Here is a 20,857-nt window from a genome sequence, read left to right on the forward strand (position 1 = left end):
AATCCTGAAGACTCAGAGGGGGTGGGCTCTCATCTTGGGAAAGAATCTTCTTAACAACTCTGACCCTGAAAAGGTTCTCTGTGCAGTGGCTTCTAGTTTGGAACACATTAGAGGAAGTACCAGAGGGCAATGGATTCTTGCATAGTTGAGCATGTTGGCTCACAACATATTCCTGGGGATAATCTATCCCCCAAACTGATGTGATTTCCACTTGTCAGTATAGAAAGAAGGGAAGTGGTGTGCCTTGGGGAGGACACTTGTGTGGCTTCTGTTGTGTTTACTCCTGGGATGCACTGGAGAGGGATGTCTTCTTGCCTGGGGGCACAGAACAGACCCAGTGCCTGACAGAGGTCCCATGTGAGTGCAGCACAGGCAGAGGCAGATGGGCTCAGATTTCAGAAGTTAGGGGAGTAGAGAGCAGGTGAAAGCCTGGGCCTTGTGTAGGCTTAGATTTTTTAAAACCTACTTTTAATAATGGTTCTTAAATGCTTTAGCCTCCTTTCTGGCCCACCACCCACCAGAGGTAATGAAAAAGAAAGGTTATTAGGATATGGGGGAAGTGGACCTGTTTAGAAATAGTTCTTTGGGGTGATTTCAATCTCCAAAAAATTTTCAGGATACCAGCAGTTCAGTTCAGTAGTGTGTCAGGATACTAACATGAATCAGCAGCGGTGGCATGACTCAGCAGAAAGAGCCAGGCCGCCACTGAATCCGTATGAGTCAGGAGGAGGAGCTAGGACCAGCAGGAGCATCAGGAGAAGTTCTCTGCCATGCTTCTCTCAATGAAGTGAAGATCTGTGAACACGTGAGACCAACGAAGCATTGCAAAGCTAGCTGTGCCAGTCCACCATCACTGATGGTTGAGTTCTATTTATATTCCCTCCAAACATCACATTTGCTTCAGCAAAACACCACATCAGTCTGTCTTAGCAAAACTCCACATGTCTCTGTATCAGCTGACATATCCAGAAACTTCCACTTCACTCTGCCAATTGGCCCGAGTATGCAGAAGCAGCAAGAAGCTGCCAGAACACCACCAGAAGTTTTTTGGTGCATTTCTTTCTATGATATTGTCTTAATTAGGGTTTCCATGCTATGAAGACACACCATAACCAAGGCAACTTGTATAAGGACAACATTTAATTGGGGCTGGCTTACAGGTTCAGAGGTTCAGTCCACAATCATCAAGGCAGGATTATGGCTGCATCCTGGGAGGCATGGGGCAGGAGCTGAGGGTTCTATATCTTGTTCTGAAGGCAAACAGGAGAAAACTCTTCCAGGCAGCTAGGACAAGGGTATTAAAGCGCATGTTCACAGTGACACACCTACTTCAATGAGGCTACACTTATTAATAGTGCTACTCCCTGGGCCAAGCATATACTAACCATCACATTCCACTCCCTGGGCCCCATAGGCTTGTTCAAACACATGAGTCTATGGAGCCATATCTAGCCATAGCATAATAAAAACTATGTTTAGTCCAACTTTCAAAGTCTCCATAGACTGTAGCAGTCTTAACAGTGTTAAACGTCCAAAGTCCAAAGTCTCTTCTACTGTAATCCCCAAAGCAAGACAGGAAAGCAGCTGGGCAAACTCCAGACTCTGCATCTCCATGGCTGAAGTCAAAGCAGTCTTCAGATCTCCAACTCCTTTTTCATCTTTGTTGACTGCAACAAACTTCTTTCTCCTGGTCTGGTTCCACTCCCTGTTGCAGCGTTCCTCAGCAGATAACCCATGGTTCTGGCATCTCAAACATCTTGCGGTCTCCAAGCCAACTTCAATGTACAGCTTCTTGTTCCAATGTCTGGGATCCACACATGCTCTTCTGGGCTCCTTCATAGGGCTTGTGTCACTTCTCCAGCTCTCCTCTGTAGCACTCTTAGTTAGGTTGATCCTTTCCACTGCTGCTGTTCTTCATGGGGGTCATCCCATGGTACTGGCATCTCCAATATGCTGTGCTCTTCTGCTGCAACAAGGCTTTACCCATAACTTCTCAAAGGTTCTCTTCATGGTGCCAAGCGTCAACTCCTTTGCATGACCTCTTCAGGCCTGGGCAGTCAACTGCAACTAAGGCTGCACCTTCACCAATGGCCTTCCCTGGCCTCTCACAGTGCCAAGCCTCAGCTGCTCTCCCTGACCCCTTCATGCCTTCAAAACCAGTACCACCTGGGTGACTCTTACATATTACCAAGTATAGCTGCAGCACAAGGTACCACATTGTCTATCTCTGGAACACAGCTTCTTTGTGCTCTCAGAAAGTATTTCTTCAAAGATTTCACCTCAGATGCTGGTCTCTCCTTAATCATCATTAATTTCTTAGCTCCAGCTAACCAGCATCAATTGTCTCAACAGTCTCCTTCTCCTTTTAATTATAAAGGCAGAGTCAAATGGCCAAAGCTGCTGAGTCCTGCTGCTTGCTGGAGCTAGAATATAGTCCCCTTGTTATATTACATTATCACCAGCTTTCTATTTTCCAACTCCCTCACTACCTAAGCTTGGCTGTCCTGGAACTTGCTCTGTAGATTGACCTTGAACTCAGAGATCTGCATGCCTCTTGTTTCCTGGGATTAAAGGTAAGTATGGCCATGCCTGGGCCCTAAGCTTTTCATGGCCATTGTTCCTCAAGATCTGGATCAAAAGCCTGTGTCTTTCAGCCTCAAGATCTGGATCACAAGTGTGTCCTCCATTTCTGGATTATAGGTCATTCCATATTAAAAGTCCAAACTATTACTTGTTTAACTGAAAACACAAACAATAAGCTTAGCTGGGTGGGATCTTGCCCTGAGGTCACCACTCCCTAAATCTCTTTATCTCCTTGAACATAGAATTCAGCTCCTTTTTATTTCCTGGTGCCCCTTTATTATTACTTGAACCGTACATCTTACATGTTTCCTTTCTAATCTTGCTTGTTCAAAACTCTCTTTGTGAGACTTAGCCAGAGAACGAAGTCTCTGTTGGGCTTTTTTTGAGAACTCCTTTGTCAATGCAATTAAAATAAATCTCTTTACCTTAGCTTCAGGTAGACTTTTTAGACAAAATAGCAAAAAGCAGCTACATTCGTCACCAAAATACAACAAAAATAGTCTCTAGGCCACATACTGAAATTCTTCTCCACTTGATGAAACCTCTTGTGCCAGGTCTTCACTGTTCAAATCACTCTCAGTAACAATGTCTTCCATATTCCTATTAGGATAGTCTATTAAGCCCCATTTAAAGCATTCTACTGCTTTCCAAATCCAAAGTCCCAAAATCCACATTCTTCTAAACAAAAGCATGGTCAGGCCTAACAGAGCAATACCCCATTCCCTGATACCAAATTCTGTCTTAGTTAGGGTTTTCATGCTGTGAACACCAAGGCAACTCTTAGAAGGACAACATTTAATTGGGGCTGGCTTACAGGTTCAGAGGTTCAGTCCGTTATCATCAAGATGGGACTATGGCAGCATCCAGGGAGGAATGGTGCAAGAGCTGAGGGTTCTATATCTTGTTCCTGAAGGGTTAGTGAAACTTTTGCCCCTAGCAGACTGGCAGATAGAGTGGAGCCAAGAGAGTGGGTCAGCTAGTTCTGGGGCTTTGTGTTCCAGGAACTTGACTGACCACAAGGTAGATGATATGGTTGAAAAAGATTGGGTTCTTGAGAGAAAGGGCCTGTACTTCCCCATGATTGTTCCTTGAACCCTGTCACACGCTGAACTGGGACTTTCCACTGGTACTTTCCAGCATCCCCCTCACTCCCCCGGTTTGTGGTTTTTTCCTTTAAATACTCTACTCTCCCTGAGCTGGGGGTCAAGCTCCTCTGCCCCTGCGTGAGTTACAAGTGTCGACCTCAGCGTGCTGATTTCCTGAAATATATCTCTTGCTGATTGCATCAAGAACAGTGTCTCATGAGTCATTGGGTGGCTGTAATCTCCTGAGACTTAAGTGAGGGTCTTCCCTCTCAGGGGTCTTTCATTCCAAAGGCAAACAGGAGAAAACTCTTCCAGGCAGCTAGGGCTAGGGTATTAAAGCATATGCCCACAGTGACACACTTACTCCTACAAGGCCGCACTCCTAATAGTGCCATCCCTGGGCCAAGCATATACAAATCATTACAGAAGTCATGACAAATGATGAACAGTAAGGAATGGCAAAACATACCAGTACCATCCAGCATCATCCACAGTCTGGATTATACTTACATTCCATCTAAACATCATGTGTCCTTTCATGTGACTGCTTCATGAAAACACTGTCACACATCTGCTTTAGTGAAACATCCTTTCACCTGTGTGCCTCAGCAGAACATCATTTGGCATAACTGACTTTCCAAAGAACCCAGAAGTTTCCACTTCAGCTTCATACCACAACATGTTGGTTTTCACAGTCTGAGTGAAGGATAGGGCAAAGGGCTGAACTGGGATCTTCCAAGATCAAAACTCACTGCAGCCAAGCTGGAGATATATCCTGTGTTCCTGCTGGGGCTGGTGATAACCTCACCCACCACGTTGCAGCAGGACAGGAAGGTTCCAACCTCAAACATAGTGCCAGCTGTCTAGCCATTCAGAGAGAGTCAGCTGGCCACTCCAACCAAGTGCTTTGGGCTTTGTCCCAAGGAAAGTTGGGCAAAGGAAGGGAGGATTCAGAGGCCCACCTGGTCAGGACTCTGAACTCTAGCTGTTTCTTTGAGCAAAATGAGGAGGCAGAGATGGAGGGAGTCCACTGAAGCTAGGCCCACAACAGGATAGAGTCGCTGTCCTTACAGGAGTCAGGGGTAGAGGAAGTAGTGGCTCACTAGGACCCCTCTGCCCTTCCCCACCCTTTGTGGATTTGGTTTAGAGAGTGAGCTCATGGGTCATGCCTTTGTAAGCACCACAGCCAAAGGGCACTTGCAGAAGTCAGGAGCTTCCCAACCTACACTCCAGTTTTATAGAGTGTTCTAGAACATAACCATGGAGGAGAGAGCCCTCAGGCTGGAGATCTTGAATCTGGATTGTGGGATTATAATGCTAAATCCATTGTTGGAAGCAACTGTGTCTATCAAGGTCTGGGGCCAAGTACAGGTTTATGACCACCCTAGTATAGGCCTGGAACAGCCTCAGTCACTGCCTGACTCTCCCACTCATAGCCAACAAGCTAACCCACTCTGACCTGGAGGAGGCTCTGCCCTTAAGAAAGTATACAACCTGCAGATGCAGTTCCCAAGGAGGTGATCTGGGCCAATTTCTTGCCATAGGCTACCCAATATGAATTCAAGGTCAAGGGACACTTTGAGGTTTCATTGCCAACTCCTACAGACCCTGCTAGAGGCCTTCTGTGAATCCTATCTCTTAGAGACCATCAGCTTTCCACCTGTACAGTTCCAGAAGCCCTACAAGGACACCTCCCACCATGATTCCCTGGGCCTCCTATACTCCTGTGGGGATCTTACCTCTACTGGCCTTTGACAGTGTCACACCATTGGTGTCCCTGTCCTGAGCCACTCATTGCAACCCACAGGATGTATTTGGTACCACCTGCTCCCACTTCAAGCCTGAATTCCAGCTGCTCAGTCACAGTGACCAAGTTCTGATTGGTGTGTCCCCTAGAGCTTTTCTCCATTGGCTATCTCAGTGGTGGATGCTCAGCAGCCTCATTCAGAACTGCAGATCATCAGCTCCGTAGGCTTTGCTTTCCACAGTTAGAGATGCTTCTCTTTTGTTCTTCTAAAGCAAGCAGGAGCAACCAGCTTTCTGTGTCAGCATTTTTCTACCTAGGCCTCATCATCCACTTCTGAGCCTCGAAGCTATCAAGTTATCAAACTGTGAGACTCAATATCCTGCCTGTGTGCAATATCCAGCAGCTTTACAATCTGACAGAGGGGAGGTTTCCCCTCCAACACCAAGTCCTTCACAGTTAATGGATATTAGGACAGTATTCTCAAATGATCCAGCCTGTGAATCACCTGCTGGCTTTAGTTCTCACAAAACAACTGTAGGTCAGAGTGGTGCACTGTTGTGGGGCTGTGGGCCACACTGAGATCCACTGGCCTAGGACTCTGTGGTAGCAATATCACTTGTGGTGACCCAAAGCAGCACAATGTGTTTTCTGGAGAGATGGTAAGAGTTCATGACAGGCTGGTGGGCATGCCACTAGAACCTGCTATGATGTAGCCATGGCTGGTGGCATACAGAAAAGAACCATCCTTTCAGAGACAAGAGGTACGTACCTCATTTGCTGAGGGTCATTCAGTAACTGAGATGAGCCACATGCTGCCTCCTCCAGCCACAAGGCAAGAATCAAAGGAGTGTGATCCAGTCATCCAGCTGCAAATGCATTCCCTGATGGATTTGGGCACTTTCCTTCAGGAAATAAAATGCCCAGAGTGAAAGGTAAGACTTCTGAAGCCAGCACCAGCTGCATCCTAATACCATTCATGGGTACAAAGTTGCCCACAGCTAGGCCTACAGCAAGCAGAGGTGTCAGCCAGGTAGCGAGTCTCCATCCCTCCTGACCTCCATCCTCAAGTTCACAGTTCCTCATGTCCTGGGTTGTAGGGCAACAGGACAAGTGATGGAGGGCCTGGCCATGCAAAGAAGACAGCCAGTCAAGTTTCTGGAGTGTAAACAGTAAACTCGTTTATTGAGACACTGTTACAATGATTCTTTTGTTACACAGTTTTAAAATATTTTATAACACTCTTCCTGGGGAGAAGTTAAAATCTGAGGCTTGGGTTGGACCACTGGGAAATATACAATGTATAATTTGGCTTGGAATTTTAAAGGATCCAAGGTCCTATAGTTTTTTATCACAGCCCTTCTGTTTACTTTGTGTGTATTTTCACCAGTATTTGCTCAATTATATATATATATATAATATATATATATATATATATATATATATATATATATATATTATATATTATATATATATGAGAATATGGAGAGAGAACGCACACACCAGAGAAAATGGAAACATAAAATGATGCCAGAGGTGTTTCTGCAAATATAAGAAGTAATTTTATTGTAAAATATTAGAGCTAAAGTGGACTGAGGAGAATAGGACACATTTTGGATTTCAATACAAATTACAACTTGGAAGGGACCGACAGAACAGGACAGAGCGAAATCAGATGGAGCAGGAGGCAGAAACCGAATCACATGACCTACACAGAACCCACAGAGCATATGGCCATCTTCCAATATGGCTTTTTCTCATGCAGAGGCGTGCACAGCAGTCCCTGGCTCACAATGGCACCCTGACTTTCTGGAGAGCTCTCCAGACCAGGCATTTCTTTGGCAAGAGTAGAGCTTATTCTTCAGGGAACTTTGGGGGATACGTGTTCATCAATCCTGGCTGCTCCTGGGTGCTTCACCATGGTTTCTTTCACTTCAGGGGTGGCATGGGGACACAAGCACCAGACTGTGACGACTGGCTTTCTGTGGGCACCATAGCTTTCTTGTGGCTGAAGGAGACAACTCTCAGTGAGGTGTCCATTTTCCTTGTTGGTCCTGGAGACTCTGCACTCAGAAAGCAGCATCCCCTCCCCCATCAACCACCACACACACACCGGAGGAGGAGGGAGAGGGCAGCATGCAGAGGGATCCTTATCGACCCAGCACTGACTGCTGCACCCAGGACACTCCTCTGGTGGAAACGCAATCAGCTCAGCCACCCTGGAGCCAGAGTTACACATCTCTCAGGCCACCCGCTGCTCACAGAGCAATCTTACTGTCCGCAAGGGAACCTGGCAGCTTCCACTCCGTCTTGGCACACACAGAGAAATTAGCACCACAAACACTCAGCAACTGAATGAGACCATGAATACACCATGCACCATGCAGCAAGTCTTTGTTTTGCTCATGTGCTTTTCAAATGAAGTAAGTAGAGCCCAGAGAGGGGGTCAGGCTTCAGGAAGGGACTCCCCATCACTGAGCACAAGATGCCTGGCGGGAAGAAAGGGCTCTGGCACCAATCTGATCTTCAGGTCCTTGGCAAAATCTCAGAATGTAGAGAAATGGCCAGGATAAAGGAAGGTGGGGGAGGGAACGAGGCATGGCAGGCACCCTAGTGCTGCCTAAGGATCTTCGGACACATAGCACCACAAGAGACAAGTGTAAAAAATCAGCACCAATGTTCATAGCTATTTATCGTCTACAGAACACATGGCTCTCCAGCCCTGGACACTGTCCCATCAGCCTCTGCAGGAAGGAACACGGAAAAAGGAAGCAATCAGAATTAATTTAAGCCTATGTTTTAATCTGAGTGCATGTAGAAAAGGCAGAATATCAAATGCCTTTTTCCCCCTCCATAAAAAAAATATCCAGAGCTAATCAAAAAGAAAAAAAATAATTAAAAGTCTGGAAAGGGGCCCAGACACCTGCAGTGGCAACATAGCTTCTTGCTGACTGGGCAAATTTCCAATTTATTGCACATTCTTGTGGGGGTTGGGGGTAGGGAGATGCCCTCTACTGAGAGTCAATTGCAGGCCCGAGTGGGTGCCTTGTCCCAGCTGCCCGCTTTCCCCATGGGCCTGAGGCTGGGTTTCCATGCAAGACTGAAAGCCAAGCACACTTAACATTTATAACAATACAATACAAATATTTACTTAAAATTCTCACAAAAACATAAGCACCTTTAATCCATCGGAAAGGCACGTGTGGAATGACATTTGGCCTCTGAGTGGATGTGTTGAGGGTTGTTTAAAAAAAAAATGGAGGCTTTGAAGACCTTTACAAGAAAGACCACCTCAGAACATCTTTTGAAGGTCAGGGGGAATACATATCTTCAAGTTGATTTTTTAAAAAGTGATTTTCAAATACTGTCCCGCCCCCACTCCCGGCCAGCGGTCCATTAACACCTTTGATGAACCTATCCAGAGAGCTGAGGCGTGGCAAGAGGCTGCGGTGTGACTAGGTCATGTGATTCGGCTCCGTGGGGACACGGCTCTTTCCCTTTGTTCTCTCTGGGCGTGGGGTCCTCGGAGGGTCCGAGGCACAGATGAGTCAGGCAGGCAGGGGTGAGAAATGTTCACTGTCTGGGATGGGCCGTGCACAGGACGCCCACAGGTGGGGTGCTGAGGTCACGAGGTTGCTCTGGAGACCGGTAGGCTCAGCAGCTCCTAGCCTAGGAAGCAAGCTGGCCCCACTTCAAATCCAAATTTCTGTGAGGCTTCACCAAAGTCGTTGAACATTATGTCCACAATGGGGACTTGCTCTACTTTGGGCGTGTCAATCTCCAGCACCGTCTTCTGGTAGCCTTTCTTGGTCTAGGAAGGGGGAGGAAGTGGAGGCAGTTAAAGTTGGTGGCCTACTCCTGGCCCAGTTCCCCCTCCACCCCAAGGCTCCACGAACTCCTGAGCCACCATATTGGCAGAACAGTAAGTTGGAGGAAACATGGCTGAGTAGAGAGGTAATGGGACCCCTCTAAGACTTCACACGGGAGAGGGAGGCGGACCTCTGCAACTATGCCCCGCCCCTTCACAGGTATGGGCAGGCAAGGGAACCTTCCATACTACCTGTTCCAGAGTGAACTGGATAAACCGAGGCACAGAAAGGTCACAATGGTGCAGGGCCTGAACAGCCTGCTAGATAGATCAGTGTCCCTCCTGTGCTCATCCCAGGACTCTTGAGCAGAGGGGAACAAGGCTCTCCTAAGAAAAGCAGGCTGAGCCTCAGCCAGGTTGGGGGAGTTGCCAACCAAGACATCTCTTTCAGCACAGAATATAGGCAGGAAGACACAAGAGTACTTCTGTCCCTAAAGCCAAGCAAGCTTAACTTAGGTGTCTAGGACATCTATCACGGAGGATAATCTGGTTCTGCCATTCTGCCAATCTCCTTCAATGGTCCCTGACATCCACCTTTCTTCCTTAAATCTTGGGCTACCCACTGGCCATCTGCCTGAGCCGGGGTTTGCACTACCATCGATGTGAAGTCCATTCACATGAAACTGTGTCTGGCTTGGGAAAGGTATCCTTCCACTGCCTAAACCCTGGTAGAAATCATGAGAAAGCAGATGGGCAGCAGGCATCCCAGATGTTAACTATGGGTGTAACATGCCAGGGTGAAGCCTGGAAGAGGATCTCCTACTGACCTTGGGAGTAGACTGAGTATGGACCCCAAATCCAAATAGGAACCCCATTGCTCAAGATGATGGTGGGAAGCAGGCCTTGGAAAGATGATTAGGCCATGAGAATGGACCCCTCACAAGTGAGTTTGCTTCCTTTATGAAGAGAACCCAGAAAGATCCTCCATCTCTGCCTTGTGATAACATTGTAAAGGTTGACTATGTACAACCCAGGGTGATGGCCCCAACCTTGAACTTCCTGCCTGCAACACTGTGAGTAGTTCTGTTGTCTACAGGACACTTGGGCCATGCTTCCCGACATGATGATAATGGACTGAATCTCTGAAATTATAAGCCAGTCCCAATCAAATGTTGTTCTTTATAAGAGTTGCCTTTGTCATGGTGTCTCTTCATAGCAATAAAATCCTAACTAAGACAAGTGGATTCAGAATCTGTGTTTTTCTTAAATGAGAGTCTTGAGAAACTTTGTCATTTATAGTTTTCTGGCTATCCCTTGAGAAGCACTGAAAGAATTTGCTACCAGGATCCCGGCACAGATACTAGTTGCTTAGAACATGGTTGAGTTTGAGGGATACCTATAGCTGATCTGGCCAGGAAGGTTATAAAGAGACTGGCCAAAAGAATGGCCATACCTTTCCACTTCCATGGTCATTGCCTGAAACTTACCATGTAATATATCTGAGGGGCTAGAGAGATGGCTCAGTGGTTAAAGTGTTAGCCATGCAAGCATGGACACTCAGACAGGTGAATCTATAAGTTCAAGGTAAGTCTGGTCTATAGAGACCTCTGTACTAATGAGAGGATTGTGACCAGGCTATGTAGAAAAACCCTGTCTCAAAAAAGGTATGTGGGAGGGGGGAATCTGGACAGAGTTGGCTGGGGCTATCTGAGATTCTCACTCTCCGCGCTAGGCTAGGGAATCAGAGCTGGTCAACCCTGCCATCTAAGGCCTGTTACCTTGGTCTTTGTTCCCAGACCAAGAGACTTACGCTCCTGTCAACGTTGTTCCAGACAACGTTCCAAAAGCAACGTTGGAATCCCAATTTCAGGTCATCAGCCTGGCCTTTCTTGGGGCCTAGAAGGCACTAGAGCCTTGGGGAGCCATGTGAGGTCAGTGATGGAGGCTCACTTTCACACACCAGTCATGAGGCCACAGGCCAGTGCCAGCCCACATTTCCTCCCTTTACAGCATCAAACGGGTCTTTCTCTCCCGCCCCAGGGACTACCATGTGTGGAGCTGGCAGGTGATTTCACACAGATTTGTGGAGCCCCGTTGCTCCAATTATCAGAGTGCTTAGAGAGAGACATATTTAAAGAAAAGACATAAATAACCATTGCCAGCTAGTAATGGCCCCCCAGGGGCGCACAAACTGCACAAACAACGGACTGATGTGGAATGACTCTCCTTCCCTCCACAGGGCCGGCCGAGTGGCAACCCCGTCAATCAGGCTACCCAGGCACACAAAAGCAACGTTGGAATCCCAATTTCAGTGTCTGTGATTACAAAGTGAGTCATGCTGGCCTCCCAGGGCTGGGCAGGCCTCGGAACCACTGGCCTGCATGTGGAGGATAGGAGAATCCTGAACAAGCCCTGCCAATAAGGAGAGGACCTTTCAGATCATGGCTGAACTCAGGCATTTGGGGGCAGAGAACGGGTTCACCACTCCAGTCAGCCTGCTGCATGCTGCTCTCCTTGGACTTTTGCAATCCCACAGTCCTGCCAGCCTGCTTCCCCTCCTTGAGCCCCTCCCAGTACACAGAGCCATTTTTCTTTCCATCAGTGAGGAGTTATTCTGTTCCTAGCCACTGTTTTCCCACCTTTCCCAAGACAGGATCTTGGATCTTTCCAGAAGTAAAAGCATGTGTGTGCGGGGGGGCCAGAGGGAGGAGCAGTGTGCTTTCCCCTCCTCACCCCAGTGTATTTCTGTCCGATACCTCACCTCTGCACCCAGAGGTGCTGAGGATAATGCCACAGCTCAGAACGATGTTTGGTGCTGTGAATAGAATAGCCCTTCCCCCGATGAGACGGTCCATGTGGGCTGTGGTCAGAACTCCCACTTCAGCTACCACATTCTCTCAAGGTCAGCTGCACCCTGGCGGTGTGTGGGCATATGTTTGGCTCCTCCCTCAGAAGCCTAGTCCTGGACCAGGGAGACGCCATAGTCAGTATTCTTGTCATGCAAGCATGCAAGCATGCAAGCATGAAGAGCAGAGTTTGATTCCCAGAACCCACATTTAAAAAGCTGGGTATGTGGGCCAGAGAGACGGCTTAGTGGACAAGAGTACCTGTTATTCTTGCACAGGGCCTGGGTTTAGTCTCAAGCACCCACATGGCGGCTCACAACGATATACCTGGTTCCATTTCCAGGAGATTCAGAGCTCTCTTATGGCCTCCATGGGTACCAGGCATGCATGCGGTACATAGACAGACATACATGTGAGCAAAACATGCACATACACAAAATAAATCCTTCCTTAAAAATAAAAGTTGGACATGGTGGTACATGCCGGCAATCTTGGTGCTGGGAGCGGGAGTGCACAGCCGCCAGATCCATGGAATTTACTGGTCAACCAGCTTAGCTTACTCAGCAGGTTAAAGCCAGCAAGACACTTTTTCATTCTACAGGAATGACAACCACTCTGCACCCAGATATACACCTACATCCACTTCCACATGTACCACCCACATACTCATACATACAAGTGCACATGCACAAATACAGACACATGCGTGCACACACAAAAAGACAGCCAGTCCACATTCTCATCCTGCCCAGAAAATATCTACTTAAGTGAGAGTGGTCTCTAAACTCCAATGGGACCTTCCAGGTCAGCCTCACTCTGACATGGCCAGGCTGGGGCATATTTAGCTCTTGATGCATTCTTAAAACACAGTTAAGAGAACGGCACACACGAAGTACTCCATAAATTTGTCCTAGGTGGGCACCCAAGGGAGGCAATACTCACAGCACAGCCGTCCACCAGGGCACGGATGTAGGGGTTGTTATCATAAGACATTTCCTCATCGTTGGAGCCCAAGAAGCGGATAGCCTTATCATAGCTGCCTGTGGCAGCATCCTGCCAGGCCACGGACTGGTAGCAGTTGTAGGTGATGTTCTGGTGGGCAGAGGCACTCAGCAGCCGCAGGAAGGTCATTTGTACCACGCCCACAGGGTTGCCTTCAGCATCCACATAGGAGAGCTGGGGGCAGGCATAGCAGGGGGGTGAGCAGGGTGGAGACACAGCAATGGACATTTTCCCTCACCCACAGGGCTTCACCCAAGCCTGTCTCCCTGAGGCTGCTGCCTGGAAGCTTCTGTACTCCTTGCCCCTAGCACACAGGATTTCCTGAGAGTCCTGAGAATAGGAGCCAAGTGAAACACACCTTGTATTCTTCAGAGACTGACAGTCTGCCTATTATCCTTCATCCAACAGCCCTGCCTCTCTAGATTCAGTGCCTGTTCTGCTTCCTCCAGGCAGCCTGCCTAGGTCAGGTTTTCCTGCATTTGACCTTCTTTTCTGCCTCCAGTTTCCAGGCCACTTCTGAGGAGCCAGTTACCTCCTCCTCACTTGGCAGGGGTCTGCCTGACTTGACTGCACCGCATGGTATTCCATTAAGACCTGCCTTCTCATCCATGGGACACATAGGCCCAACACTCCTAAGGATGAGTCAGCATGCCGGGAACAAGAGGCAAGGTATGATTCCTTGGAACAAGCAGATGCATAGGAATAAGGCCTTAGAGTAGAAAAGACTTCTGGGGTCTAGTGACCATGCCCTTTCCTGCCCTGGCACTTCTTGAGTGTTCAATCTGACCATGAATCTTGACAGAGGCTCTTCTCTTTGTAGGGCACATGGCTCATAGGCAGGAGATGCTGCAACTGTCACCTTTGGTCACAGCTCTATCACTATTCTCACTGTTCCCTGACTACAGCCCTGTGGGTAGGTGCACCAGCTCAGGTCCTGAGTCCTGGTGCCCATCTGTCACCTTCCACAGAGTACACATGCTACAAGCACAGGAGTTCAGCCTGTTGTCCCTGTCACTTTGTCGAGCAACGGAAGGCAGCATGGGCTCTTGTGAACAGATGGAAGGCCACTGCTGAATGTTCAGGATGCTCAAGGCCCCATCTTGGGAATCAAAAGCTAGAATGGCCCAGAGACCCTGGGGAAAGTTGAGGAACGGCACAGCCTGGATGGATGATGGACTGGCCTGAGTAGGGTCTAAGCTGTGTGGGAACCGGAGTGACCAGGTATACCCTAGAGGTACAAGGATATCCTGTTCTGCCAAGGGACAGGCTTCTGTGGCAGCAAATAGGCTATCCTGCTGACCACTGCCCACACTAAACAAGTAGTGCAGGGCTCTGGAGATAGGATCGTCTCTGGAAGACCCCACTCTCCACAACAAACTAGGAACAGCCTTTGGGAAAGAGCATGCCACCCTGTAAGTGGCCTCCAAAGTGTCACCAGTACCTCAAGCCGTTCTGCTCCACTAGGTGCAGACTGTCATGGACACCCTGAGAGAAGAGTCTCATTGTCTACAGTTCTTTTGTAAAGAGATTTCTGGGGTATCAGTATTATGCCTCAGAACTCTTAGCTGTGGGAGAAAGCATGGCCTCTCCAAGCCTGGGTGTGAGTGAAGGCCTCTCTTCAGGCAAGAACTAGCAGGGCTCAGTGGGGCAGGTCCTGTACTAACATTTGCTTCAGGAAAGAGACTGGTAGAGATCACTGTCTCACTCTGGGAAACCCAGCTTTAAACAGCTGCTGCTCCAACACTGTTCTGTGTAGGCCACTCCAAACGGCATGTGGGCAGTGAAGGAATGCTTGAGGCAGTGCTGGGTATGGCACAGGCCATGGTGACCAAGAAGACGTGACAACTTCAGAACCTACATTTTCAATAGTAACAGGAGGAAAGACTAGGGTGGTGGAGGCAGGCTCAGAACCTTGCTCCTTTCCACCATGATGGTGGGGCACCCTAGAGGTTCCCAAGCTACCAAGGGCACTCCACTGCCTTGGAGACAGCTTGAGACAAACCCATAGTCAGACTCTGCAAAGGAAAAATGCATACCAACTGGCAGTCCAGGCATCCGGTGCTCCTGGGAAGACGCATGACTGACTTGAGAAAGGACACATGCCACAGAAGAGGCAAGGGTGGTTCCACAGAAGGACCTGAAGCTCTAGTACTGTCCCAGGCTGGAGTCTTCAAGAGGCCCTGCCCTAGAGATCGATTCCCTGCATCTTCTGTGTGAGCGGCCATCTTAGGCAGCTCCTGGTTCTTACTGGGAACTGGGAGCCAGACAGTTTAGCCTGAAGGCAGGCTGTATTGCCTTGGATGGTCCCTGTGCCTCTGTTCCTGATAACCAACTCAGGATAAAGGTCAGATGGGGCATTCCTAGACATGAGTATTCTATGACCATTTGCTCCTTCAGCAAGGATAGCAATTGGGTGGCTGCCCCCTGGGGTACCTGGACTACACCAGGTGGAAGCCATTTGGGGAGGGGAGAATCCAGGTCAAGTTCAGGCAGACAGGACCCAATGGACCTCAGCCCTGGGCAGTTTCATTTCCATGGCTCCTTCTTGCCTAACCCCTCAGATCTCCTGTCACTACTACTGGGTCTACCTCCTAACAGGTCCTTCTGTGTGACAGCTGTTCTCCTCTGAAGAAAGCAAAGGAAGAAGAGGAGAGGAAGCAACAGACAAGGATACCATACTCCCAGCAGGGGAAGAAAAGGCTGTGGGGCTGAAGCCTGAAGAGTCCAGGCCATAGCTTCTGTGCAGAGGTGAGCTCCTCAGGACCTTGACAGAAAGCCAGGCATGCCTCCAGGCTGAGGAATGACAGAGGTGGGGGAGGATGGTCCTGGAAACCACTTAGCTCTGTGATCACTAAAGAGGCTGAAGCTGGTGCAGTGCTAACAGGCAGCGAAAGCCCCAATGAGGTTTGTGTGAGCAAGGACTCAGAGGGAGGGGTCCACTAGATTAAAGAGTCAAAAGAAGGTGTGGGCTCTTTTCTAGACCTGGAACCTGGAGTCTAGCTGGGTTTTACATAGTTTTGAGCTGACTTTACTAAAGTATTTACCTGAGTATTTGGGGAAAACAGTCCCATTTTGCATGGGAGAGCATTGGTCTCACAGCGCACTGAATCTAGTTTCTGACCTCCATGCTGGCCATAAGAGCCTTCTGGGTGACGCCTTCTGGGTGACGCCTTCTGGGTAACGTTTTAAAGATCTCTTTACCGCCAAGATGGGTTATGTTCTAAGATACACCTCCCATAAGTTAGGCACAGACCAATACAGCCCTGTGAGGTACACCTGGTGCCTACAAGGTCAACAGCAGCCAGAGCCCATGGGCCTTGCATAGCCCAGGAAGATGGTCTGAATGGAAGGGGTCTGGAAGTACTCTCTGAGAACCTTTAAATCAGCCACGCCCATGAACTTATGAAGGTTCTCCTACTCTGTGCATGTCTCTGACCTATGGCTTGCCAGCCAAGGTGTGCCATCCATAAGCAGCATGTGGCTTTACTGGAGTACCCACTTTCAGCTGCAGATGGCCTGAATCTCAGTGGGAAGCTACCTGCCTATACTTCCAGGATGGAAGAAACTCTGGTCTGGGTGAAAGACAAGAGGAAGGGGGATCACACACATATGGGCCTTGCTGCCAGGCATGTGGAGCATTTTGGCCTAAAGGGCCATAGCAGGTGTGGCCCCAGCTGCAATTAGGCCCATGCAGCACCGAGAGCCAGGCTGAGCTGCAAGCAGGCAGCATGAGGTGGCCACTTACCAGGGAACCCCGCTTGTACTGACTATACCAGGTAGAAGGCTGCTCTTTGGGCCAGCGGGCCATTTTACTCTGTAAGATAGGAGATCGCGGGTTTAAAGTATCAAATGCAAAGAATGTGGTGTCACCTTACCAGTTTCCCACGCTTGAATTCACTGAACCAGGAACCTGGGTTTTCTTTGGGCCAGGAAGTGATTCTGGCCTATACATCGGGCAGGGATGGTGGGGAGGGAGAGAAACAGAAAATGAAAGGGTTACTTCTGCCTCTATAGACAGACCTTCCCAGCTCTCCCGGCCGGCCCCTGTGTCCTGTCAAGATACCTATGCCTACTCCCCTAAGAGCTGATGTGGGGTGACAACTGTTCTAGCAGCCAGATACATGTCAACACGGTCATGCCGGGGTTACAAGCTGCACCTATCAGCCTACGTATACCAGGGTATGTAGTGACTTCTGAAAGGTAGTAGTGGGACAGTAAATGACAAACGCAGAAATCTCATGCCAGTGACAGGGAAAGTTGCAGCCAGCATGAGTGCTGGGCTAGCAATGTGTGGGCATCTCCTCATCCCACTCTCAGTTTAATAGACAATGGATCAGGCTCTTCAGCTGCCACCTGGTACTGCAGCAACAGGAGCCTCACTGGGTACGTGGTGTGTATGTGTGTGCGTGTGTGTGTGTGTGTGTTTGTGTGTGTATGTATACACACTGTGTGTACATGTATGTATAAATGCATATGCATAATGTATTGTGTGCATAAGGTACATGGGTGTGGTATATGTCAAGCATGTAGCTATATGGGAAATTCCCTCTTTGCTGGCTGGCTTTGCCCCATGGAAGCCTAATTAGGCTGAAACTGAGCTGGAAGCTGCCCCCTTCTGGTTGACTTCCTTAATGCCATGAGTTACCAAGTAGGCTGCAGATTGTCCCCAACAGTCCTGTTTGGTCATGGGTCCTGTGTGCTATGCTTCCAACAAGCCAGACAAGATGTACACATTGGTGCCATAGTGGTACAACTGTTAGGATGTCACCGACTGCTTTTCAATAGGTTTAAGGCCCGTTTCACTGAAAGGAACTGACATCTGGACTGGAACCCGTGGCTGGGGACGTGATAGGCTCCAGTGAAGAGGGTCGCTGCTATTGCTGTGTTAATGGATGTGATGTAGTTATCAATTTACCTTTTAATCACTGGTATTTAGGTCTACTCAGTACTGCTGATTTCGCAGTTGGTCTCAAAGGAAGTTTATGTTTTGCAACAGAAGATGTGGAAACAGTGTTAGAGTCAGAAGGGGTGAAGTGTTGTATAGTTATATCCTCCAAATGGAAACATCTTCCCTAGAGTTAAGTTTAGTAAGGCTAAGGGGGTAAACACAACTTACAAGTCTCAGGAACCTCCTCAGACTTACACTATAGAGAAGGCCCCTTAACCGACTATAAAAGCAATGGGGAAAAGGAGTTCTCTGACCAGCCAGGTTGTGTGCCAGTCACGAAACTCCAATGATGAAGCATTTGTGAGTTGTGGCCCTCCTGTGGTGGTCTTCTCAGTGGGACAGCTGCCTTTGAATCATCTGAGATCCTGTAAGTAACCTCAATAAACTCTACAGCTTCACTCAGCTAGACCTGAGTGAAATGATATTTTTGTTCTTTGTTCTATTGTTGTTGCCTTTTATGAGATAGAAAAATGTTTGTTGGTACCTCCCCAGAAAATGTCATACAACAGAGGTGTGTGCTTGTGTGTGCGCACATGCACATGTGTGTGAAGGCCTCCACTGGGGACTTGTGGTCTTTGGGGTTCCTGGAGCCATTAAGTACTCTGCCATGACAAGAGAACAGAGGATGCCCCTAAAGCTTCCAGAAACTGTAGGGATAACGTGACCCCCTTCATATAGGGCTTGCCTTTGTGCCTCCTTGGGGAATCTCACTTGGGGGGGTCTATCTCTATGAAAGCCAAGGCTGCAGAAATGCAAAACTGACAAAGAGAGTGGGCTCAGAGATGATATGGGCTGAAGCCTGAGGCTGAAGGCTGAGCCTCTGTAGGGGGAGGTGGGAAGTCACGTCTCTGGACTGATTCACTGTTGGTGTGGAAAACCAGAATTTTCAAGACATCCTGGGCTGACCCTTTAGAGATCCTTTAGAGACCCATGTATGGGACCCAGGCCCAAAGGTTAAGTGGAGAAGAGGCAGGACTATGAGTCAATACGATCATCCCCTCGGAGCTGGCTGGGTGCTAGGACAAAGCCTGACTGCTGGGGAAATGAGCTGTCCTGTCTGCCTGCTCCCCATCCCAGAGTCCTACACCACTGCCTGTGTTTTTCAGATCTGTCCATCAAGACCACACGCAAATTATGTATGAGCAGCTCCTCCTCCAAGCTCTGGAGCCTTCTAGGAGAAGGTCTATTTATCCTGGGCAGGGCAGCTCTGGCTCAACCCACAGTCTGTAGCAAAGGTGCAGTGTCTGTATAGACTCCATCTGACATATCCCAGAGACAGGTTGGCTGGGAGAAGCTGTCTGTAGAGAGCACTAAGGGGGATGAGAAAGGGCTCTTAGTTCAACTCCATCCTCAGCTCCAGCCAGATGGAGGGATACAAGACCCATAGAACAGATCTTCATGTCTCAGACCTCTCTCTGGGAGTCCAGTATATCAGAATGCAAGAGGGACTGCTTTGCTCCTGCTGCCAGCGGCAGAGTGTGTGACCCAAGGGCGTGCTGGCTCTTACCACGTTTATGGTATGATATAAAGAAAGGATGGCAGCCCCAGGGAGCCCTTATGCCCTCTCCAGCAGGAGCCCACTTCCCAGGTGCTAGGTTGCTAGGAGGCTGTGATGTGGAGTACATACACACCTGCTGTGACCTCCAGAAAATGGTATGGGACAACTCTGAGCCAGGCCAGATGGAGAGACACTAAGGCTGGGGTCATGATCATCCTCTCAGATATGGGAAGGCTTATCCTCTTGCCTGCCTGCCCCAGGCCACAGTAACCTCCTGACACAGATTCCACAGCACAATTTATACACCTGTCACATGCACACAAAATCCTACCTACAGGAGTTAGCTCAGAAAGGCCACGGGGTGACTAACTGATACCCCATAAAATTTCTTGAGTCATAATCTCTTGAGTTCTATGCCTATAGATTCCTCACACATCCCCTGCCTGGCACCTGAGAGGCCTGGAAAGATCCCATAGAAATAAGCTGGTATTTCCAGTTCAGCACACAGCAGCTTCTAGGTCTTCTCACCTGCCCCCAAAGCCCTTTCAAAGTTTTAGATTGGTTTGGGCTATGATGTGGCTGAGCCCCAGGGATGGCTGCCATCCCCAGGATAATCCTCCTGTGGATGGCTGGAGGAACATGTTCAAGGCAGCTGTTCTTCACATGCAGGAACCTAGGCTGCACCTGCTACTGCATATCTAAACTATCTCATCATAGGACAACTTAAGCGAGATTTCCAGAAGAAAAACGCCCTTGGTTCTGAAACTGATTGTCTGATGGCTTTTAGACTTAAAGCTGTATACACACAAGAAACACTGCAACCTTGGCCCAAGTGGAAGCCAGCAGTTGATACGGGTACTCACTCCCTCAGACTTCTTGTCGGGGAAGACGCACGTCGACCCTCCGGCTGTGAAATTGCAGTAGACTTTGAAGGAGTCCCTGGAGCACCCTTGGTTGGGATCGACCCAGTATTCACCTGGATTTCAGAGACAGGGAGGCAGATTCATGAGAATGGCTCCCTGGACTGTTGCAGAAGCCACCACCAACATTTCAGTCTAGCTGTTAAATGCACAGCCAGGGCCATAAAGCCACTGACACAGCCTCCTTTCCTATCTCACAGTACTTTGGCTTTCCTGCGGGGAGCATAAAGAGTAGCAAACAGCCCTGTTCTCAGAAATGTAGCTGGGGCATGAAAAACACTGTGTAAGTGTCTGCTGACCTTGATGGGTGACAAAGGCAAAGAATGTTCCAAAACTAACCTAGAAATTCATGAGCATGGCATCAGAATCTATTGAAATCAGACACTCCTCAAATCCTGCAGGAGAAGCATCTCTACTTCTGGG

The 20,857-nt window shown here is 48.7% G+C and overlaps 1 protein-coding gene across 2 annotated transcripts in view; it reads right to left on the reverse strand.

Moving 5' to 3' along the window:
* Positions 1–6,571: 6,571 nt before the first annotated feature.
* Positions 6,572–20,857, reverse strand: part of Col5a1 (collagen type V alpha 1 chain) — a 152,156-nt gene continuing 137,870 nt past the window's right edge. The window contains exons 63-66 of one of the 2 annotated variants that reach the window (XM_028757100.1): positions 20,378–20,490; positions 16,944–17,012; positions 13,009–13,242; positions 6,572–9,223 (exon numbers count right to left, since the gene is read on the reverse strand). In XM_028757100.1, coding sequence (XP_028612933.1) covers positions 9,077–9,223; positions 13,009–13,242; positions 16,944–17,012; positions 20,378–20,490 — 563 coding nt within the window. In that variant the 3' untranslated portion in view covers positions 6,572–9,076. Of the gene's footprint in view, positions 9,224–13,008; positions 13,243–16,813; positions 16,883–16,943; positions 17,013–20,377; positions 20,491–20,857 lie in introns of both variants that reach the window. The other variant, XM_028757101.1, reaches the window with a different exon arrangement.

Source organism: Grammomys surdaster, unplaced genomic scaffold (genome assembly GCF_004785775.1).
Source record: "Grammomys surdaster isolate TR1022 unplaced genomic scaffold, NIH_TR_1.0 126133, whole genome shotgun sequence".
Taxonomy (NCBI): domain Eukaryota; kingdom Metazoa; phylum Chordata; class Mammalia; order Rodentia; family Muridae; genus Grammomys; species Grammomys surdaster.